The sequence below is a fragment of the Macaca mulatta genome, chromosome 8, assembly GCF_049350105.2.
Source record: "Macaca mulatta isolate MMU2019108-1 chromosome 8, T2T-MMU8v2.0, whole genome shotgun sequence".
Taxonomy (NCBI): Eukaryota; Metazoa; Chordata; class Mammalia; order Primates; family Cercopithecidae; genus Macaca; species Macaca mulatta.
In genome coordinates, this window is record NC_133413.1 from 44,849,506 (window position 1) to 44,873,841 (window position 24,336).

The following is a 24,336-nucleotide window of genomic DNA, read 5'->3' on the forward strand; positions in this document are numbered from 1 at the left end:
GTGATTCCCCCTTTTTCCCCCCCAATGCTCAGTTCATTTCTTCTTAAAACTATGTTGCTAGTTTGTTTACTTGTAAGTTCAAGATTCTCTCTCCCCTAAGGGTCACTGAGCAACTTCTGGAAAGCTGAACTGAGCAGTCTAAGGCATGCTCAAGTAGAAAGGTATGTGTTAAGAAGTCAGGATGGGGTTTGCTTTGACCCTGGCTGGGAGCACTCTCCTCCCATCTTTCTGCGATGCAGTTCCTTTTTCTATTTTATTTGTTTTATTTTGTGACAGGGTCTCATTCTGTTGCCCAGGCTGAATGCAATAGCATGATCATAGCTCACTGCAACCTTGACCTCCTGGCCTCAAGTAATCCTCCCACTTCAGCCTCATGAGTAGCTGGGACTGCAGGTGCCAGCACATCCAGCTAATTTTTGTATTTTTTGTAGAGACGGGGTTTCATCATGTTGCCCAGGCTGGTCTCAAACTCCTGGGCTCAGGTAATCCCTCCACTTCAGCCTCCCATAGTGCTGGGATTACAGGCATCAGCCACCGCACCTGGCTGCAATGCAATTCTTGAAAGTCTTGTTTTTTTTTTTTTTTTTGAGACGGAGTCTCGCTCTGTCGCCCAGGCTGCAGTGCAGTGGCGCAATCTCGGCTCACTGCAAGCTCCGCCTCCCGGGTTCACGCCATTCTCCTGCCTCAGCCTCCCGAGTAGCTGGGACTACAGGCGCCCGCCCCTGCGCCCGGCTAATTTTTTCTATTTTTAGTAGAGACGGGGTTTCACCATGGTCTCGATCTCCTGACCTTGTGATCCGCCCACCTCGGCCTCCCAAAGTGCTGGGATTACAGGCGTGAGCCACCACGCCCGGCCGAAAGTCTTGTTTTTATATCTGCTGGGCAATTAATATACAGAACATATCAAGAACTCCTACAACTCAACAACTCAAAAAACAAATAAACTGATTTTTTTTTATTTTTTGAGATGGAGTCTCACTCTATCGCCAGGCTAGAGTGCAGTGGCACAATCTCTGCTCGCTGCAACCTCCACTTCCCGGGTTCAAGTGATTCTCCTGCCTCAGCCTCCCAAGTAGCTGAGACTACAGGTGTGCACCATCATGCCCAGCTAATTTTTGTATTTTTAGTAGAGATGGGGTTTCACCATGTTGGCCAGGATGGTCTCGATCTCTTGACCTTGTGATCTGCCTGCCTCGGCCTCCCAAAGTGATGGGATTACAGGCGTGCACCACAACGCAAGGCCACAAATAACCTGATTTTTAAAATGGGTGAAGGACTTAAATAGACATTTCTCCAAAGAAGATATACAAATGGCCGGTAAGCACATGAAAAAATGCTTAACATTGCTAATCATTAGGGAAACACAAAACAAAACCACCATGAGACATCACCTCTTACCCATTAGGATGGCAACTGCCAAAAACCCCAGAAAATAACAAGTGTTGGTGAGGATGCCGAGAAATCAAAACCCTTGTGCACTGCTGGTGGGAATATGTAAAATGGTGCAAGCCCTGTGGAAAACAGTATAATGATTCCTCAGAAAATTAAAAATAGAATAACCATGGGTACAAAGAAATAGAAAGAATGAGTAAGATCTAGTATTTGCTAACACAACAGGGTGACTAGTAAAATATGATTTAATTGTACATTTAAAAATAACTAAAAGAGTATAATTAGATTGTAACACAAAGAACAAATGCTTGAGGTAACGGACACCCCATTTATAATAATCACCAATGTGATTATTACACATTGAGCACCTATATAAAAATATCTCACATAACCCATAAATATATACAAGTACTATTTACCCACAAAAATTAAAAATTAAAAAATAGAATAACTATCTGATCCAGCAATTTCACTTCTGAGTGTATACCTAAAATAACTGAAAGCAGCGACTCAGAATTATTTGTAAGCCCAAGTTCATGGCAGCAGGCAAAAGGTAGAAGCAACCCAAGTGTCCATTGACAGGTGAATGGATACATAAAGTTCAGTAAATACACATGACACTGTATTATTCAGCCTTGAAAAGGAAAGAAATGTTGACACATGCTACGATATAGATGCACCTTGAAGCTGTTTACACTATGTGAAATAAACCAGTCACAAAAGAACAAACACAATATGATTCCACTTATATGAGGTACCCAGAGTGGCCATTCTGGCCAACATGATGAAACCCCGTCTCTACTAAAATACAAAAAAATTAGCCGGGCGTGGTGGTGCGTGCCTGTAGTCCCAGCTACTTGGGAGGCTGAGGCAGGGGAATCACTTGAACCCTGGAGGCGGAGGTTGCAGTGAGCAGAGATTGTGCCACTGCACTCCAGCCTGGTGACAGAGCAATACTCCATCTTAAAAACAAAAAAGAAGGCATTTAATACCATTGAACTGGATGCTTAAAAATGGCTAAGATAGGAAATTTTACATTACATGATTTTACCACAGTTAAAAAAAGGTAAATGAAATTAAATATTGATTGGGCTTGGGAATAAAAAATAAAGTATTGTGTAACAACCAATCCTCTATAAAGACAGGAAGATAAAAGGTAGGTACTACAATCACCAACATTACAGGGAATAAAAATGCTCTAAAATAGAGTCATTCAGGCTGGGTGCGGTGGCTCATGCCTGTAGTCCCAGCACTTTGGGAGGTTGAGGCGGGTGGATCACTTGAGGTTAGGAGTTCGAGACCAGCCTGGCCAACATGGCAAAACTCCATCCCTACTAAAAGTATAAAAATTAGCCAGGCATGGTGCAGGCCCCTGTAATCCCAGCTACTCAGGAGGCTGAGGCAGGAAAATCGCTTGAACCCGGGAGGAAGAGGTTGCAATGAGCCGGCACCGTGCCACTGCACTCCAGCCTGGATGACAGAGTGAGAGTCTGTCTCAAAAAAATAAAGAAAGAATAAAAAATAAAATAGAGTCATTCAAATTCAAGACCTCTGCCTAATGTCCTACAGAGAACCTCAAGCCCCAGCAGAAAAAAGACAAAGAAGAATTCACATGGTAGTCATAAAAATTATGATGTACCAACACAATGTGAATTATGCCATCATAAAAATTATACTTCAAGACTCTGTAAAGGAGAACGTTGCTGATATTATGTTTTAAGGAAACGGCATTGCAAGGTAAAATTGAAGTGTTTGCATACAGACAAAGACTAGAAGGGAAAAGGCACAAATGAAATTATTTCCTTTGCTAGATTTGATTTATTGTTTTCTGCCTTAAAATACATGTTTAAAAGTGTTACAATATTTCTACGACAAGTAAGAAGATAATCAGAGTATGATAAAACAGAATTCCCAAGCTTCTCCCTCTCAGAAAAGGAATTGCTCCAAAAGCTCCAAGATTATAATTCCTTATAGAAGAAATATGCATGTGGCATTGGACCCAACTTAGAACTAAAAACCTAAATGAAAATTTTAAAAAAGAAATAACTTAGGCCAGGCGCTGTGGCTCACGCTTATAATCCCAGCATTTTGGGAGGCCGAGGCAGGCAGATCACCTGAGATCAGGAGTTTGAGACCAGCCGGATCAACATGGAGAAACCCCATCTCTATTAAAAATATAAAATTAGCTGGGCATGATGGCACATGCCTGTAATCCCAGTTACTCAGGAGGCTGAGGCAGGAGAATCGCTTGAACCCGCAAGGCAGAGGTTGCAGTGAGCCCAGATCGCGCCATTGCACTCCAGCCTGGGCAACAAGAGTGAAACTTTGTCTCAAAAAAAAAAGAAAAGAAAAGAAATAACTTTATTTTCAATATCAGTACAATGAAGAAATGAAAACTGTTGATGAAAAAAGACTAGACGTCTGGGCGCGGTGGCTCATGCCTGTAAATCCTGGCACTTTGGGACGCTGAGGCGGGTGGATCACTTGAGGTCATGAGTTCGAGACCAGCCTGGCCAACATGGTGAAATCCTGTCTGTACTAAAAATACAAAAATTAGCTGGGCGTGGTGGCACACACCTGTAGTCCTAGCTACTCGGCGGGGCTGAGGCAGGAGAATCACTTGAACCGGGGAAATCAGAGGTTGCAGTGAGCCGAGATTGAGCCATTACACTCCAGCCTGGGTGTCACAGCAAGACAGTGTCTCAAAAAAAAAAAAAAAAAAAAAAAAAAAAAAATTAAAAAGACTAGAAAGACAACTTTTTCCAACCCACAACAAAAGGGTTGCTTTAGGTTTCCCTGGCCATGTCTCGTCATGTTCTCCTATTCTGGTTGCTCTAGTGACATTCCCCAGATGACATCTGGCCTGCAGTCTTCATAGCTACTACTTTTCCTAAGAAGCTACAAGCACTTGTGTGAAAGAACCCACTGCTGTCACCCTTGCAATGCCTAGCACAGCGCTGGGTTTCCCCTCAAGCTTCTTGCCAGATGAATGCTAAGCAAATACAGCCTGTTGAGAAAGACTCTGACTATCTGGTAGTTTTTATTTATTGATTTATTTTTGAGACAGAGTCTCACTCTGTCACCCAGGCTGGAGTGCAGTGGTGTGATCATGGCTCACTGTAGCCTCAACCTCCCAAGCTCAAGCAATCCTCCCCACATCAGCCTCCCAAGTAGCTAGGACCACAGGTGCAAAACACCACAGTGGCTAATGTTTTAAATTTTGTAACACAGGGTCTCCCTATGTTGCCCAGGCTGGTCTCGAATTCCTGGGCTCAAGCAATCCTCCTTCCTCAGCCTCCAAAGTGCTGGGATTACAGGCGTGAGCCACCACACCTGGCCAAACTGTTTTTTTAAAAAAACAAACAAACAATCTATATCAAATAATGCTGAGGGGGGTGAGCTACATCACAGAGACATGCACAAGAAATCAAGGATGCAATAGTTCACAAGTATTGTAAACAGTTCACAAATGTTGCAAGGTCCAATTCCCGGAGTTCACCTGTCACATGTCATAATACTGAGAAACAGCAACCGCTGGAGGTAAAGCAGAACTTCTTAGTGTGGCTTGATGTCAATTACATAGTTAGGCTGTATTGTAAGTCATCTGTGTCCTGGGAAGCCAAACACACAGACATGAGAAAACTGACCTGATACTGTAGCCGTGGGTGCTGCCCAATCTGGGCACTAATGTCATAACACTTCTCACTTCTCCCCCTGTGCTACACTGGAGGATATTCCGCCTCCTGAGGTGCAAGAAAGTCCTCTTTTTCCATCTAGCCATCAGCTTTAGCAGATGGGGGACTTGCGTGGGAAGCCTTTGCGTTCCTTTCCTTGTGGCAGGGAATGCAGAACAAATATGGTGTCTGTAAATTTCTGAACATAAAGGAAAATACATTTTAAGATTTTCCTGTGCTCCCAAGTAGTGGCTGTAGAAATAGCCCTGCAGTTCCAAACACACAGACAATTATAAATACCCAAAGAAATACTCTGTCCACCACCATGGCCACGTATTTCCAGTCATCTTCTACCTGAAATGCAAACAAAAATTAAGAGCTGTTTTAAAAAACCGAAATCATAAGAAACATGCGTTGTTTCATCAATAAGCTGCTTCTTTTTCAAAGAAGGTTTCTCTGGCACATTTTAAAGCAAATATTAGCCAGGCAGGCAGATCACCTGAGGTCAGGAGTTCGACACCAGCCTGGCCAACATGGTGAAACCCCATCTCTACTAAAAATACAAAAATTAGCCAGGCGTGGTGGCATGTGCCTGTAGTCCTAGCTACTCGGGAGTCTGAGGCAAGAGAATCGCTTGAACCCAGGAGGTGGAGGTTGCAGCGAACCAAGATCACACCATTGCACTCCAGCATGGGTGACAGAGTAAGACTCCATTTCGAAAAATAAATAAAAATAAAAATAAAGCAAATATTGGTATTTGGTGAATCCATGTTTCCTGTATAGGACACATAAGACATTTTGTTTCGTCCGCAGAGGGCGAATGCACAGCCTCTGTGAGAGCCTCAGACAGCAGAGTCTGCGGCAAAGCCCTGACTCCGTGGGTCCCCAGGGACTTTCCCAACTGCAAGAGACACTACTGAGAAGCAGCTGCTCAGAGAGCTAGACTCATGCTTTGCAACGCTCGGTAGTCTGGCTCCATGGCAAATCTGGGGAATGAGTTTGAGGCAGCAGGTACTGCTGGGGGTGCAGGACATGGGGTATGATTGAGAACTACTTTATCAGGAATAGGCAGCCCTCCAGCCCTCAAAGGGATGCTGGCCATGGAGAGCTGGTTGTATTTCTCCCAGTTCCTGACCCTCCAGCCTTCTGCCACTGTCTCTGTACTTGTGTCTTGAGAGCCCTAACTGGTAGTGATTAAGTCAACAGCAGCTGTTTCTTAAATTAAAAAAAAAAAAAAAAAAAATGTTAGGGACAGGATTTTGCTGTGTTGCCCAGGCTGAAGTGCAGTGGTGTGATTGCGGCTCACTGAAACCTGGAACTCCTGGGCTCAAGCAATCCTCCAGCCTTAGCCTCACAAGTAGCTGGGACAACAGACTTGGCAAATTTTTTAAAATTTGTTTTTTAGAAACGGGGTCTCAATATGTTGCCAAGGCTGGTCTCAAACTCCTCCTGGCCTTACTTAAACAATTCCCCAGCCTTGGCCTCCAAAAGTGCTGCAATTACAGCCATGCGCCACCATGCCCTGCTAATTTTTGTATTTTTTGTAGAGAGAGGGTCTTCTTTTAAATTGTATGAAGGTGAATTTTTCTGGGCTCTCTTGTCCCGTGACACGTCCGCATGACAGCCATTCACAGCATCCTCCTCCTACACCAACAGGGTGGACTTTCGGTCTCACAGTATCCTTTCACTAGGAGTGATGGCTGCCAGCAGCTGCAGTCTGAAGTCAAACCCAGACACCTGGCCCAAGTTTCAGATGCCCTCCGCTAGTCACCCACATGCTGTGGGAAATTGGCATGATTCTCTTGAGCTCTGTCTTTGGAGGCTGAGGGAGGCACATGCTGCTATAGTTACACTCTGGGCAGCAGGAGCAGAGTACGTGAATGCTAAAAATATCCCTGGGGCTCATTTCACCAGCACCTAAATCCCTCTCAAGTAGGACAAGTGGAGCCAGAGCTGCCGGAGCGAAAGCACTCCTGCCCTCTCCCACATCTCCCAGCACCCCCAGGCTGCACGCTACTCTGAACTCATTTCTCCTTCCCTCTGGGGCAGCTTTTCTCTTTCTACCTTTTTATTTGCTGCTGTTTCTTGTGCAGGGGCTTTTTTTTTTTTTTTTTTTTTTTTTTTTCTGAGACAGGACCCTGATCTGTCGTCTATCTCCCAGGCTGCAGCCTCAAACTCCTGGGCTCAAGCAATCCTCCCACCTCAGCCTCTTGAGTGGCTGGGACTACAGGTATGCACCAACACGCCTGCTAATTTTTTTTTTTTTTTTGGTAGTTCAGAGTCTCGCTATGTTGCTGAGGCTGAGGTTCTTGGTTTCATTAACTGAGGTTGCCCTGAGTTTGTTTGTTTATTTTTATTTTTGAGATGGAGTCTTGCTCTGTCATCCAGGCTGGAGTGCAGGGGTGTGATCTCGGCTCACTGTAACCTCCACCTCCTGGGTTCAAGAGATTCTCCTGCCTCAACCTCCCAAGTAGCTGGGATTACAGGCCTGTGCCACCATGCCTGGTTAATTTTTATATTTTTAGCAGAGACGGGGTTTCCCCATGTTGGTCATGCTGGTCTCAAACTCCTGACCTCAGATGATCTGCCCACCTTGGCCTCCCAAAGTGCTAGGATTACAGGGGTGAGCCACGTGCCCAGCCCTGAATGTTTATTTTAAGCAAATTTTACTTGAGTTCACATTTCTGGAGGTGGAGATTTGCTCTAGGGCTGTTGCACCTGACCCCACTCCACTGGCAGGTGTGACCCTGTCAGTTCACCCATAACCACACAATAACAAAGCCAGGTCTCAGAGCAAGGCTGCAGGACCGTCTCAGGAACAACACTCACACTGAAGGTCTGACTGTGCCTCCAGAGTGCCCATAGGCTGCGAAGGGTGCAAGCTGGCTGGGTGGAGGGAACACACATTTACCTCCTTGGTTTCATTGTGGCTCTTCATGTTTTCCGCTATGAATTGAACACTGTTAATCACATCTTCAACTTCAGGCGAGTGCTCCCAATTTTCTACCATCCACTGTAACGGCTGATGATTCAATCTTCTCTTGCTGGTGGCAAGTTCATTTGATTTGTGATAGTGGAAGCATTCTTTAAGATGTCTGGGTTCCCCAAGGCTTGCAAACTTGCCTTTGGCAGGCCTCCTGGCAAGGCCTCTGGGCACTGTATCAGAGCCTGTGCCCCCTGTCTTGTCCAGAGGCCACCTCATCAGCAGGACTTGGGGCAGCAGCTTCAGGAAAACTGTCTTCACCCACCTGGGCATGGTGTGTGTGGCTGGGGTGCGGTAGTGTATGTTCAACACAAACACAGTCACCACGATGGACAGTGTGACAAAGATCATGGTAAACAGCAGGTACTCACCCACCAGTGGGACCACCAGAGATGTGGATGGGATGGTCTCTGTGATGACCAGCAAAAACACAGTCAGAGAAAGCAGGACTGAAATACAAAGCGTCACTTTTTCACCACAGTCTGAAGGAAGGTAAAAGACCAACACGGTTAGAAATGAAATAAAGAGACAGGGGATGATCAGATTAATTGTGTAAAACATCGGCAATCTTCTAATGTAGAAAGAATAGGTTATATCTGTGTATATCTCTTCACAACAGTTGTATTTGATATCATGTTTGTAGCCAGAGGCATCAATAATTTCCCATTCACTGTTTTCCCAAAAATCATTCATATCCACTTTTGATCCAATAATTAGAAGATCAATTTCAGCTTTGTCATACGTCCAGGAACCAAATTTTAGGGAACAGTTTTGATGATCAAAAGGGAAAAAGGTGATATCCATAGGGCAGGAACTCTTAAAAATAGCTGGTGGAGTCCAGGTTATCATGCCATTGTATTTAAGAAGAGCTTTTGTCTTGCCTTGGACTTGGAAGTCACCAACAGCACTGCAAAGCAAGTCAGACACCATTAGTAACACTCCCTTTGCTATAGGCCAGAATACACCAACAGCAGCTTTGGAAAGAGGCTACAGTGGTCAGAGACCCATACTTGTTATAGAGAACAATGTCGGGCTTCCAAATCTTATCCGCGGGAACTCGAAGAGTCTCAATGCCATCATATTCCATTGGATCCCAGCGCAATTTATAATCATTCCAGATCTAAAATAAATAGAAATCGGCTTTTAAAATTTCTTAATAACTTTCTGGCCAGGCACGGTGGCTCATGCCTGTAATCCCAGCACTTTGGGAGGCCAAGGCGGGCAGATCACTTGAGGTCAGGAGTTCAAGACCTGGCCAACATAGTGAAACCCCGTCTCTACTAAAAATACAAAAATTAGCTGGGTGTGGTGGCACGCGCCTGTAGTCCCAACTAGTCAGGAGGCTGAGGCAGGCGAATCACTTAAACCTGGGAGGCAGAGTTTGCAGTGAGCTGAGATCATGTCACCATACTACAGCCTGGGTGACAGAGTGAGACTATCTGGAAAAAAAAAATCGTTTCTTAATATTTTTCTTCCAATGTTAACTTTATGATGATTCAACAGTTGTTTTTCAAAAAATAATACATTCGGCTGGGCACGGTGGCTCACACCTGTAATCCCAGCACTTTGGGAGGCTGAGGTGGGCAGATCACGAGGTCAGGAGATCGAGACCATCCTGGCTAACACGGTGAAACCTTTACTAAAAATACAAAAAAAAAAAAAAAAAGCAGCCGAGCATGGTGGCAGTCGCCTGTAGTCCTAGCTACTCGGGAGGCTGAGGCAGGGGAATGGTGTGAACCTGGGAGTCGGAGCTTGCAGTGAGCCAAGATCGCACCACTGCACTCCAGCCTGGGCGACAGAACAAGACTCCGTCTCAAAAAAAAAAAAAAAGTAAAAAGAATACATTCTTATTTGAAGAATGCACTGGTTTCTATCAAAATCCGGACAATTTTATCCATGGGGAACAGGGAGCTAAATAGCTAAGCTGATTCAGGCAAATATTTCATTAGATAATTATGTATTGACTATTAGTTAGCTGGCAAATATTTCATTAGATAATTATGTATTGACTATTAGTTAGCTGGTCAAAGTTTTAGGCTTAACTTCCATATTCCATGAGGTATAACACTCACACTGGAGTGGCAACCCATTTCTAATATCAAAATGTTCAAGGGCACGATGATAAGTTTTGGATTTTTTTTTAACAAAATCTGTATAAATGATTAAGACTTCCTTTCTGTTTTTTGGTTTTTTTTCAAGACAGAGTCTTGCTCTGTTGCCCATGCTGGTAACGTAGTGGCGCAATCTTAGCTCACTGCAACTTCCGCCTCTTGGTTCAAGCAATTCTCCTGCTTCAGCCTCCCGAGTAGCTGGGTTTGGGGCGCCCACCACCACGCCAGGCTAATTTTGTATTTTTATTAGAGACAAGGGTTCACCATGTTGGCCAGGCTGGTCTCGAACTCCTGACCTCAGGTGATCCTCCTGCCTCAGGCTCTCACGGTGCTAGGATTACAGGTGTGAGCCACTGCACCCCTCCAAGACTTTCCTAAGGAAGAAGGGGTACGACTGATAAAACCAGCTGCTGGGAATCTCATGTACATGCTCCCAAGCTCAGCTACTGACTTCTCCAAGCCTGGTCAAGCAGGGATCAAAGAGCAGGCAAGCATCAGACCCGGGAGCTCAAGTTACAGAAAAGTGGAAGATCTGAGAGCAGCAACCAGGAAGGACGGAAATCTCTATGTCAGAAGGACCTCTGTCACTAGGTGTCTGCACCTGTGAAGCGTGCATCAAGTCAGCTATTACCAGAGCTGCACTTTAGGCTTTGGAGATGACCTAGAGGATAATATTTTATATTCTAAAACCAGTTGGAGATGGAACAAGGTAGTGCTTGTGGGTTTTATCCATTTGACATCATTAAGCCAACAGATGATATAGGCACATACGTGACGCAGCCACAAATTGGTTTCCATGATCTGGTTTACTTCATCCTGGGAAGAAGAAATAATATTTTTAGCCTCAAATGTGCTTGCCATAGAGGTGAGTCTTAGAGCAAAAATTACAACTAAAAAGAACCAAATCTGACATAGTCATGCCAGTGAAAGAAGACTTAAAGGCAACGTGTGAAAGCATTCAGCATGCAAGCAGAAATGCAGCATTTTCACATCTGGCTCCAGCCCTGTGGATTTTGAGAGGAAATGTGGCTTTAAACTCCTTCATAGCTGATTTAAGTCTCACCTCTTCTGTGAAGTGCTTCTGATCTCTGCAGCCCATCAAGTTTTCTAGTTCCATGAAAGGAAGGAAAGGAAAGAAAAGAAGAGCGACAGCAGGAAGGAGGGAGGGAGATGCTGCAGATAGTGGTGGGGATTCCAATCCTGCAGTGTTTTTGCCTGTTCCCTAAACGCCTCCCATCCCCGACTGTGCCTCAGGGCTCTCCAGGCTCTGAGTCCTGAGACCCCTGCCCTGGGATTCTACCTTAAAATGTCAGCCTCAGTCGGCCGGGCACAGTGGCTCACACCTGCAATCCCAGCATTCTGGGAGGCCGAGGCGGTTGCATCACCTGAGGTCAGGAGTTTGAGACCACCCTGGCCAACATGGTGAAACCCCGTCTTTACTAAAAAATACAAAAAATTAGCCGAGTGTGGTGGCAGGTGCCTGTAATCCCAGCTACTTGGGAGGCTGAGGCAGGAGAAGTGCTTGAACCCTGGAGATGGAGGTTGCAGTGAGCCAAGATCACGCCGTTGCACTCCAGCCCATGCAACCGAGCGAGACTCCATCTCAAAAATAAAAAATAAAAAAAAGCCTCTGCCACCATGGAATTTCCAGCTGGCAGCTGCTACTCATCCCCAGCCAAGCCACCACTTCGATCATTCACTACACAAATATTTATTGAGTAACCACTACGTGCTCTATAAATATTGGGAATACAGCAGTAAGAGGATGGGAAAATGTCCTGCCTTCATGTGTCTTAGCTGTTAGATGGGGAGACATAAAATTACTAATAGATCTATACTATAACATAAGAGAGTGGTAAGTCCTATGAGGATAAAGGAGGAGGGAATGGTCCATGTGTGGACACAAACACACACATATGCACACACACTCATGCACACTCATACACGCACATACTCATGCACACTCACACTCATGCACACATATTCACATGTGCACACACACTCATGGTACTCTCATACACACTCATGCACACACACACTCATGCACACACTCTCACATACACTCATGAACACACGCACTCATGCACACTTTCACATACCCACTCATGAATTCTCATACACATTCGTACTCTCACACATATACTCTCATACACACTTACACACTCATACATGCCCACTCACACTCATACACTGGTGCACACTCATGCACACACACACTCATGCACATGGACACACTCATACACTCAGGCACAGTCACACTCATACACATGCTCTCACACGCTGGTGTACATGCACACACACTCATGCACACACACGCTCATGCACACACGTGCACATAATCTCAAACACACATATCTATTTTAGATGGGATGGGCAAAGGCGGCTTCTTTGAGGAGGTAATGTTTAAGCAGATACTTAAATGACCAGAAGACAGACAGGGCTGTGTGGAGGAAGAGCATTCCAGGTGGCATTCCAAATGTAATGAGTTCCTAAGCTACCACCTCTCAGTGGGAGAACTACCAAAGACACATCTGGCACCTCGAGCAGCCTTACGGCCCAGCAGCCTGGTGGCTGTGGTATGTCCCCAGTGGCCAGCAGTAGATTCACAAGTCTTCCTCAGTCAGCCTTGCTTCCCAAGACACCCAGGCACCCTCCAGAGTAAATGAGCTCAGTGGTGGTGGCCGAGGGAGCCGTGGTCAGGCTCAGACACCAGCTTGCCCTGGGCCAGTGGCTGCCCTGCAGTTCTCTTCTCCCCTACTCCATCCCCACTGCTGCCCCTCCTGGAAAACTCTAAACAGAAACCCTGCCAGGCTTCCTCTTTCAAATGGGCCTGTGACAAGACAGGGTAAGCCCCGGGGTTTGAAAGATCAGCAAAGGAGTTGCAGTCATGGGTTCCTGTGAGTTCCAGGAAGCAAAGAAATTATCTGTACTTATCTATTGGTCAACCAATTCATGGCTTTACAATTACACAAGCCTGCGGTCAGTGCCTTCTGGTGATGAGCGTCCCCTTGCAATCTGCAGAGTCCAGCAGGGGCTGTGTCCATAAATCCACTCACTGCTGGTCAGGAATGGACTAGCTCTGCAGTCTCGGTTCCAGGAAGGCCTCGGGGGTGAGGGTATAAGTCCTAACTGCCCTCCAAAGCCTGCTTTGTCTCTGAATGAGCACACTGTGTTCAGAAAGCTGAGATCATTTGGCAATAGCCAACTCCACAGCCTCACTTCCACAGGCTCAGAGAAGCTCCAAGTGTTATGGACATGGCCCATGGGGGTGTGGACACCTTGCGAGATGTTATCTGACCCTATGGAGCAGGACCTGTCTGGCAAGTCATACTCTCTCCATCCAATTCCAGATTCCACCAATGGGCATGGTACTGCTATCACACGTCCCTGCTGGAGGAATCCAAAGACCCACAGCATCAACTCCATTCCTGGCACCATCAACCTGTACCTCCTTCTTGGAAAAATCAATTCATTGACATGGCAGCTGCATCAAAGGCTTTGAGTTATGATTTCAAATGGACTCATTTCTGGAGCAGCAGCAGACTCGGAGACTCGGATCAGAAAGGCCAAGTGGGCTGCATTACACCAAAGCTTTATCTTTGTCATTTCAGATATACCAGGCCAGCACAAACACTGGATCCCTCCGAGGGGCACTTGGTCTTGCTCCTGCACTGAAAGAAACCAGAAAACTTTCTGGCCAAGGTCATTTTGCATGACACAAACACACTTCCAGGTAGAGCCCTGGTGCTCCAGAGCCAAGCTGGGGATCAGACAGAGGGCCCCGAGGCCCTCCAGAAGGGAGGGGCAACAAAGTTTCCTGGCTGTGCCACTTCTCTCCGCCACCCCAAGTTCACCTGACAACACACAGCTATTGCACTCCTGGGCATTTATCCCAGAGACATGGAGGTTTATATTTACACCAAAACCTGTACACAAATGTTCACAGTAGCTTTATTTGCAATAGACCAAAAACTGGAATCAGCTCAAATGTCCTTTAACAAGTTAATGGTTAAATAAAACATCGTAGTCCAAGTGTGGTGGCTCACACCTGTAATCCCCACTTTGGGAGGCCATGGTGGGCAGATCACTTGAGGTCAGGAGTTCGAGACCAGCCTGGCCAACATGGTGAAACCCCATCTCTACTAAATACACAAAAATTAGCCGGGCATAGTGGTGCATGCCTGCAATCCCAGCTACTTGGGAGTCTGAGGCAGGAGAATCACTTGAGTCCGGGAGGCGTAGGTTGCAGTGAGCCGAGATCACGCCACTGCATTCCAGCCTGGGTGAGAGTGAGACTGTCTCAAAAACAAACAAAACAAGCAAACAAAAAAAGCAACCTGGAGTACTACTCAGCAACAAGAAGGAATGAACTACTGATATACTCAGCGACTCAGAGGAATCTCTAAAGATGATGCTGAGGGAAAAACCCAGTCCCACAAGTTTACCTACTCTATGATTCCAGTTACGTATGACATTGTTGAAAGGAGAAGATTTCAGAATGGAGGGCAGATTAGTGGGGGAAATGGGCAGAGTCTACAAGGGATCCTTTGTTATTTCTTACAACTGCATGTCAATCTATAATGATCTCAAGAAATAAAAATTCAATTTTAAAAACCTGCAGTTCCAAGTCTGCTTTGCAGCTGGAGGTAGTCAATGAGATGGAAAGCAACAACTCTTACGGAAGTCACAGAAGTCTAGGATGTACACTTTGCCCTTTTCCTCTCTTCCTTCTGTTTCTTGCAAAGAATGTGAATGTGAGGATGGGAATACATCAGTTATCTTGAACCATGAAGCAACACTGAGGGAAGAAGGAACGCACAAAGGGTAGTGAAATAGAAAGAAGGAAGGAACCTTGGTCACTGCTGCCTCATCTGGTTTATACGTTTAGAATCACGGTCTGTTGGAATGACATTCCTTGGAGCTGTGCGGTGCATAACCTGGACAACTGAACATATATGTGCAACCACTAACACCGTGAAACTGACTGATATTAATCTCCTGGACTGTTAATCTTTAGATTTCTGTTGCGTAAGAAAGGAATAAACTTTTTGTTTTGTAAAGGCTGTGGGTTTTCTTTTAATATCTGATACTTGCAACCAAATGTAAATGCCAAAATCTGCATTTACCAGCCATTTCACCCCCATCTTCAGAATAACCTCCTGCAAGGGCGTGTCCAGCAGGGTTATGGAGTGATGCCATGCAGTGAGGTGGCCCTCACAGACTTCAGAGGAAACTCAGTTCAGCTCTCAGTTCACAACAACCTAGTACACAGCAAGAACTGCTTCCAGCCCAGCAGGAGACCAGGAACCAGGACAAAGCTACTGGAGTTGGGAAAGGGATTAGAACAGGCACCAAATAAATACTCACTAAAGGATGGGAGGGCGCATCCAGGTAAGGGGAAACATCTGGCTTTATTTTTTTCAGCCAGTGCATGCACACTTCCAGCCTGGGTCACAGATAGAGGACTGGGCCAGGGTTGGTTTCATCCACTGGGAAGTATGGACTGGAGAATGTGGTGGGGTCTGACTCATGCCTGTCATTAGGGTCTTTCCCCAGGTGTACCCAGAAGAGTCACTGCCATCTCACCCATAGAGCAAAGTCTGGGAGGAAGGAGGCCCCTTCACTATCCATGGCTGGGGCTGACTTGATGGGCAGGGCTCCCCTCCGCGTGCTGTAGTCTCAAGAACGCTCCAGAGCCCCTCTCTGGAGACACTTCAGACCTCCCTTGCTTCTTAAGCCTGCATCTTCCTGGAATTTGGTCTGAGCCCTGGAGCCCAGACCTTGCTGACTCAAGAGTACGGGCCTCGCCACTCCCTCTCCCTGCAATGGGGGAGCAAAGATGATCCAAAAGAGCGAGCTCCAGTCCTACTTGCCCTTGAACACGGTAGCAAGGAATTAAATTAAGATCCTCAAATTCCCATCCTTTTTTTTTTTCCCCAAGGCTAAATGAAAATTGCATTTTTTTCGTTCTCATAACATAGAAGACTTAAAGCAATTTTTTTTCCCCTGCTCTGTTGCCCAGGCTGGAGTGCAGTGGTGCAATCTTGGCTCACTGCAGCCTTGACCTCCTGGGCTCAAGCAATCCTCCCACCTCAGCCTTCCTAGTAGCAGGGACTATAGGCATGTGCCACCACACCTGGCTAATTTTTGCATTTTTGTAGAGACAGGAGCTTGCTATGTTGCTCAGGCTGTTCTCGAACTCTTCAGTTCAAGGGATACGCCTGCTTCAGCCTCCCAAAGTGCTGGGATTACAGGGGTGAGCCACCACGCCCAACCTTAAAGCAATTTTTTAACTGTGGAGTGAAAAGGGCATGAGCTTTGGATTTAAATCTCAATTTTGCCATTTTATAGTTATAGTTAAGTGACCCTGGGAAAGTCACTTAACTGAACTTCCATTTCCTCAGCAGTGAGATGAAGATGTTGGCCACGCAGTGTTAACAGGCGTCTGGTGCACAATGGGTGCCCCATGAAGTTAGCTGCCTTTCACTCCCCCTGCAACTTTTTGATTCATAAACTGGTTCTGAAAGCACTTCAAGGAAAAACACTGCCTCACACAGACAGGTACAGCATTGGTGGGAAAAGTGCCTGCCTCCCAAATGGATGGCTTTGAAGGGCCAGATCTCTGTAGATCTGCATTTATCTGTGTTTCTAAAATTCCTTCATTTACCGCCTGCAAAAGCGTAACAATGCTGGGGAAAGCTCTGATCAGATGGCACTCACCACGTTGGCCAGCTGGGTGATGGCCACTTCAAAGTGCACCGTGACGGGGTCAGAAACGTTTTCCACGGGCCTGATGAACTGGTTGTAATGAGAAAACAGTTTGTGGAAAAGCCTCTCCTCAGTTGCACAGCCCGCACCGCCTGTGAGGCCAAACAGAGGGGAGAGTTAAAGCCAGCCAGGCCACTGGCCACTGCAGAGATTCTAGGCAATTCTTCCCGGGCCCTGTGGGGAGTGGATGTCCCAGCCCATGACTGCATCCTGGTGGTGTCCCCACCTTTGCATGCTCCACCAGTGCCCATCTCACCCCACCCTCTATGCCTCAGCTGTTCACCTTTACAGTGGAGATAAAAAGAGTAATGCCTGAATTTCAGAACTAGAGCAATATCAAAGAAAATTATGTTGGTCAGAGCATTTCTTAAAGTCTAAGGCACTGCAGATATAAAAGAGTAGACACAAGGCTTGGAATCTTCGCTTATGCCACTGAAGTAACTCGCCGTCTTACTGATGGCACTAGACCCGTTCCAGTAATTCAGGAAAATCCTGTCCTTTCTTCTCTAAAATACTGAATCAACTAACATCTGTATCTACACCAGCAAGGCGCTTAGCTGGGGAATCTTCACCAAGGAAACTGAAATAACTAGTAATTTCATGATGGTCTTTGCAAGTCATGTTCTTTTAAAAAATCAACTTTGAAGACATGAACAGACACTTCTCAAAAGAAGACATTTATGTGGCCAAGAAACATGAAAAAAAGCTCAACACCAATCATTAGAGAAACACAAATCAAAACCACAATGAATAACATCTCACGCCAGTCAGAATGGCAATAATTAAAAAGTCAAGAAATCTGTTGATGCTGGAGAGACTATGGAGAAATAGGAACGCTTTTACGCTGTTGGTGAGAGTGCAAATTAGTTCAGCCATTGTGGGAGATGATGTGGTGATTCCTCAAAGACCTAGAACCTGAAATACCATTTGACCCAGCAATCCCATTACTGGGTATATACCAAAGGAATATAAATCATTCTATTATAAACATACATGCATGTGTATGTTCACTGCAGCACTATTCACAATAGCAAAGACATGGAATCAACCCAAATGCCCATCAATGATAGACTGGATAAAGAAAATGTGGTATAGGCTGGGCGCAGTGGCTCACGCTTGTAATCACAGCACTTTGGGAGGCCGAAGCAGGCAGATCACGAGGTCAGGAGATCAAGACCATCCTGGCTAACACGGTGAAACCCCGTGTCTACTAAAAACACAAAAACTTAGCCGGGTGTGGTGGTGGGTGCCTGTAGGCCCAGCTACTTGGGAGGTTGAAGCAGGAGAATGGTGTGAACCCGGGAGGCTTGAAGTGAGCTTGAAATGAGACAAGATCATGCCACTACACTCTAGCCTGGGCGACAGAGCGATACTCTGTCTCAAAAAAAAAAAAACGAAAGAAAATATGGTATATATGCACCATGGAATACTATGCAACCATAAAAATGAACAAGATCATGTCCTTTGCAGGGACATGGATGGAACTTGAAGCCGTTATCCTCAGCAAACTAACACAGGAATGAAAAACCAAGCACTGCATGTTCTCACTTAAAGGGGGAGCTGAACAATGAGAACACATGGACACAGGGAGGGGAACACCACACACTAGAGCCTCTTGAGGGGGTCCAGGGAGGAAGAGCATTAGGAAAAATACCTAATGCATGCTGGGCTTAATACCTAGGTGATGGGTTGATCTGTGCAGCAAACCACCATGGCACACGTTTACCTGTGTAACAAACCTGCACATCCTGCCCATATACCACAGAACTTAAAATAAAACAAAAATCAACTTTGAAATTCAGTTATTGTGGAGATTTCTGAGAATGCAAGGCTTTTAAGGCAAATTTACTTGAAACTTTTTTTTTTTTTTTTTTTTTTTGAGATGGAGTCTCACTCTGTTGCCCAGGCTGGAGTGCAGTGGCACAATCTCGGCTCACTGCAAGCTCCACCTCCCAGGTTCACGCCACTCTCCTGTCTCAGCCTCCCAAGTAGCTGGGACTACAGGCCCCCACCACCAAGCCCAGCTAATTTTTTATATTTTTAGTAGAGACAAGGTTTCACCGTGTTAGCCAGGATGGTCTCAATCTCCTGACCTCGTGATCTGCCTGCCTCGGCCTCCCAAAGTGCTGGGATTACAGGCGTGAGCCACTGCGCCCGGCCACTTGAAACGTTTTTAAAAGTTGAAATTGGTTTTTAAATAATAGCACTTTCATTCACTAAATTTTAGACAATAACTTTATGCATATCTCTTTGTATTTTTCCAAGAAAACCTTAAAAGTGGGGTTACTTGTCCTCATTTGACATAATTGATTTCATTACTACCTCCTCTACATTTTCCCTCACAGAATTTAAATTTGATACCTAACGTAGGACGCCACAAATTTCCCAAAGGGATTTATACATTGAAGGAAAAAAAATGGAAAGGGATTGAAAAGTTCATCAGGCAACACGAATGGAAAGATCTCTGTTAAATTACTAAATGGAAAGAGTTGCCTGACGAATGCCTTTGGAAACACTGAAATGCTAGGGTTTTAGCAGGAAGGACAAATTTAAGGTAAAACATCATTCTTGACATCGTAATTAATCATGATAAACATATTTCTCCATGGCAGACAACAAATAATCCTCATTACCCATTTTCTTCCTCTTGAAGACTTTTTATAGCAGATAAACCCTCCATCAGCCTTGAAAAGCAAGTCCCCTGCAAATCTAACAGCATAAAAATGTGATTTTATTCAGCACAACAGCAGTGGTTCATTTCTAAGTTGTAACTTTTAAAATGAATGATCTTACTCATGGGATACGTTTCAGCATAATCATGTGATGTGTTTCCCCAAATGAACACAATTACCTACAAAATGGAAGAGTTCATTGACTGAGTAATAATATCAGCTAACAAATATATTACCACTTTGAAAAAACATTAAACATAACTGCCAATAAATAAGTTCAATACAGTCACAGCAGAGATCAATAGAAAACTGTATCATTTTTCTTATATTTTCATTGGGAAAAATAAAATAAAATATGGTTTGCACTATGTTTCATGGTCCTCTCCTCCCCACCGTACCCCTCAGATTTCATCTTTTGTTACACCTAACGCATAAAAACCAAATAGATTAATTAGCAGTTGTAACAGTGGTGGTTCCTATGCAGACCACAGAATCTTTTATTAATGTATCTTCTCAAGCACAACTAGAAAAGAGAGTAAATACATGTAGCTAAAAAGGAAATAGAAGATAAAGCAGAAATGAAACCTACCTTTAAAGAAAGGTGTGAACACACACAGCCAGAGATACAAGCCCCTGTGAAAGAATCCCTGCCCCTTGCTGGTCGGCATGGTCAAAACACACTTGGATTCCTTTTTTCTAGGCAAAGGATTGTGGAAAACAAAGAACTATCAGTCAGCCACATGCATCCAACCTTGACATCATCAGAAGCCCACTGCAATCTGTGTGTGTCTTCTGAGAAATCAAAACATCCCCAGGACTTCACATGGTTATTCCCAGGATCAGAGACTGAGGCAGACATGAAGGGCGAATAAAAAGGATTCGATCTGATGTCAGATGAGTCATCACATTTCCTATCAGCCTAGATGTCTCTTCATGCAAGAAAGGGGAAGAAAAGCAGAAAGGAAATGCTGGGGCAGACAGGACCCTGGGACGACAAGCACCTGTGAGTGGCTGAGATCTTTCTGTGGTGCAATTTCAACCATAATCTTAGGGGAATTCACTGAGCTCCAACTACAGGTAAAGCTCACGCTAGGTCCCAACATGTTTGTTCTGACTCATGGAGTTCTCCAGTTAATCAAGGCTTAACCTTGTTAGAAAACTTTCTGCAATATATGAATCCTCATTTCTCTCTTAATGAGTGCAGCTTGGAGAGAACAGAAGTTTGTTTTTGTTTTTGTTTTTCTGACTCCAGGGCTTCCAGTGCCTTTTCTGAGTTCAGTGATCATCCAGGACTAGAGACTAGATGTCAGAGAATGAGAGGAATGGATACCACCTGGATATTTTCACATTTATTTAAATATTCTTATTGCAAAGCATGGTGGATCACCTCCCGGGTTCACGCCATTCTCCTGCCTCAACCTCCCGAGTAGCTGGGACTACAGGTGCCCACCACCACGCCCAGCTCATTTTTTGTATTTTTAGTAGAGACGGGGTTTCACTGTGTTAGCCAGGATGGTCTCCATCTCCTGACCTTGTGATCTGCCCACCTCGGCCTCCCAAAGTGCTGGGATTACAGGTGTGAGCCACGGCACCCGGCCATGTCAGTGGGTTTCTAATTAATTGAGCCTCTGACCAGATATCAGTGTTGGTTAAAGAGGAGTTAGAACTGAAGAAAGACCAGGCGTGGTGGCTCATGCCTATAATCCCAGCACTTTGGGAGGCCAAGGCGGGCAGATCCCTTGAGCTCAGGAGTTCAAGACCAGCCTGGGCAACATGGTGAAACCCTGTCTCTACAAAAAATACACAAAACAGTTAGCTGGGCATGGTGGCATGCACTTGTAGTTCCACCTACTTGAGAGGCTGAGGTGGGAGGATCACCCAAGCCCAGGAGTTCAAGGCTGCAGACAGCCTTGATCACATCACTGCACTCCAGACTGGGTGACAGAATGAGACCCTTTCTCAAAAAAAAAAAAAAAAGCCACTCTAGAGGAGGAGTCCTTTGGAATACGCCAAAAGTCAGTGCTTGCTCCATTCTAGGAGTAGGCGAACTGCATGCCACTATACCAAGGGTGCAGAGCAGGAGGATGGGGGTTTTCATGTCCAGAGGTTGCAGAAGAGCTCCCCAGAGGCAAGGAATGCAGGAGAGAGAATATGGACTCTGGAGTCAGACAAACCCAGAGCTGGACTCTGGTCCTGAGACTCACCTGGGGGACATTGGGCAAGTCGCTGAAGCTACCTCAGTCTGTCCTCATCAGAAAAATGTGATTAAATTTAGTAATAGAAATCATTGAATCTCTCTCTACCAGTTTTGCATGTAATTGTTATTCACTCTCTTGCCAGTTCAAATAGATAACACAATATTTAAGTAAATGTTGGAGCCTCAGCTTGTAAGAAGGATACAGTTTAAGTGCTTATAAAGAAAATACATTCTCCATTCAAAGAAAACATTTAAACTGTGCCCCCATCATCAGAAAAATGCTTGAGATTTGTCATTGAATTTACAGGTTTTCATCCTGCTCCAAACTCTTTTTGAAAATTGCAAAGATCAGGCCAGGTACAGTGGCTCAAGCCTGTAATCCCAGCACTTTGGGAGGCTGAGGCCTGAGGATCACTTGAGGTCAGGAGTTTGAAACCAGCCTGACCAACATGGTGAAACTCCGTTGCTATTAAAAATACAAACATTAGCCGGGTGTGGTGGCACTCGCCTGTAATCCTGGCTACTCGGGAGGCTGAGGCAGGAGAATCGCTTGAACCCAGGAGGTGGAAGCTGCAGTGAGCTGAGACCGTGCCATTGCACTCCAGCCTGGTGACAAAGTGAGACTCCATCTCAAAAGAAAAGAAAATTGCAGAGATGGAAGTTAAAAGCAAACACATGTATAGGGAGAAAATAAATATGTTTTCAAAAAATAAATTTAAAAAACCAAAAATTTAAAGACATTCTGTCGTTTCCTGATGTTACCTGATACTGCTTCATGTTCACATTCCAGCAATTATTTTTTGTTCAGCTATATTGTTTAAACAGTCTAAACTTTAGAGTGCTGTCCAAGGTTTAGTGAGGTGGAAAGGATAAAGGGAAGTGGAGGGATACATGCAACCCTGGACAGAAAGAGGCTGATTAATATTGGAAGAGCTTTGGTGTCTCCTGCCCCTTATTTCCCTCTTCACATTACCCATTCCTCGTAGCCATTTTTAAAGGGAAATAAGCAGCAGCAGTGGATCTTAACTTTTTCAGGTCCATGAGTCAGATTGAAACTATGGATCTTGCCAGGCATGGTGCCTCACACCTGTAATCACAGCACTTTGGGAGGCTGAGGTGGGCGGATCTCCTGAGGTCAGGAGTTCAAGACCAGCCTGGCCAACATAGTGAAACCCTGGCTCTACTAGAAATACAAAAAAATTAGCCAAGTATGGTGGTGTGCACCTGTAGTCCCAGCTACTCAGAGGGCTAAGGCAGGAGAATCACTTGAACCCAGGAGGTGAAGGTTGCAGTGAGCCGAGATCACGCCACTATACTCCAGACTAGGTGACAGAATGAGACTCTGTCTCAAAAAAAAAAAAAAAGAAAGAAGCTATGGATCCTATACTTCCCCATATACATATGCAGATTAAACAGAATTTTGCATATGACTTCTGGGAAGTCTCAAAAAAAAAAAAAAAAGAAAGACGCTATGGATCCTATACCTCCCCATATACATATGCAGATTAAACAGAATTTTGCATATGACTTCTGGGAACTCACAGATTCATAAAAAAACCAACCATAGTTGGTTTCATAGTTTCCCCCAGTATCTGTTCCCAGTCACTCTATACCATCCCTTTTAAAAAATCATACATTCTTGGGGCCAGGCACAGTGGCTCACACCTGTAATCACAGCACTCTGGGAGGCTGAGGCAGGCGGATCACGAGGTCAGGAGATTGAGACCATCCTGGCTAACACGGTGAAACCCCATCTCTACTAAAAAATACAAAAAAAAATGAGCTGGGCGTGGTGGCGGGTGCCTGTAGTCCCAGCTACTTGGGAGGCTGAGGCAGGAGAATGGCGTGAACCTAGGAAGCAGAGCTAGCAGTGAGCTGAGATCGTGCCACTGCACTCCAGCCTGGGCAACAGAGTGAGACTCCGTCAAAAAAAAAAAAAAATCATACGTTCTTGGCTGGGTGTGGTGGTGTGTGCCTGTAGTCCCAGTTACTTGGGAGGCTGAGATGAGAGGATCGCTGAGCCCAGGAGGCCAAGGCTGCAGTGAGTTGTGATTGTATCACTGTACCCCAGTCTGGGCAACAGAGTGAGATGAGACCTGGCATCAAAAAATAGTAATAATAATAAATAAACAATACATTCTAAAGAGCTAATGTATTAGGAAACTGATAGACTTCAGGGAATAATTGTTGGGTTTCTTTTTCTGTTTTATTTATAGAAGCTCATTTCAATTTAGAGGTTTTCTGAAATAAAAAAAAAGAGGTTGATACTGTTTAATACAAAACTTTTTTCTTTTTTCTTTCTCTTTTTATTTTTATTTTTATTTTTTTTGAGACGGAGTCTCATCTGTCATCCCAGGCTGGAGTGCAGTGGTGCGATCTCGGCTCACTGCAACCTCCACCTCCCAGGTTCAAGTGATTCTCCTGCCTCAGCCTCCTGAGTAGCTGGGACTACAGGCACCTGCCACCACGCCTGGCTAATTTTTGTTTTAGTACAGACAGGGTTTCACCATGTTGGCCAGGCTGGTCTCAAACTCCTGAC

The 24,336-nt window shown here is 45.1% G+C and overlaps 1 protein-coding gene across 1 annotated transcript; it reads right to left on the reverse strand.

Annotated features, from left to right (window-relative positions):
• Window positions 1-3,190: 3,190 nt before the first annotated feature.
• On the reverse strand, window positions 3,191-22,872 carry CHRNA6 (cholinergic receptor nicotinic alpha 6 subunit). The gene is made up of 7 exons (XM_077942771.1): window positions 22,771-22,872; window positions 19,722-19,779; window positions 16,881-17,020; window positions 10,932-10,976; window positions 9,060-9,169; window positions 7,978-8,956; window positions 3,191-5,420 (listed from the first exon to the last, which is right to left on the reverse strand). Exons 1-7 carry the CDS (start codon window positions 22,870-22,872, stop codon window positions 5,289-5,291), a joined length of 1,566 nt encoding a protein of 521 aa, XP_077798897.1. The 3' UTR covers window positions 3,191-5,288.
• Between the last annotated feature and the right edge of the window lie 1,464 nt (window positions 22,873-24,336).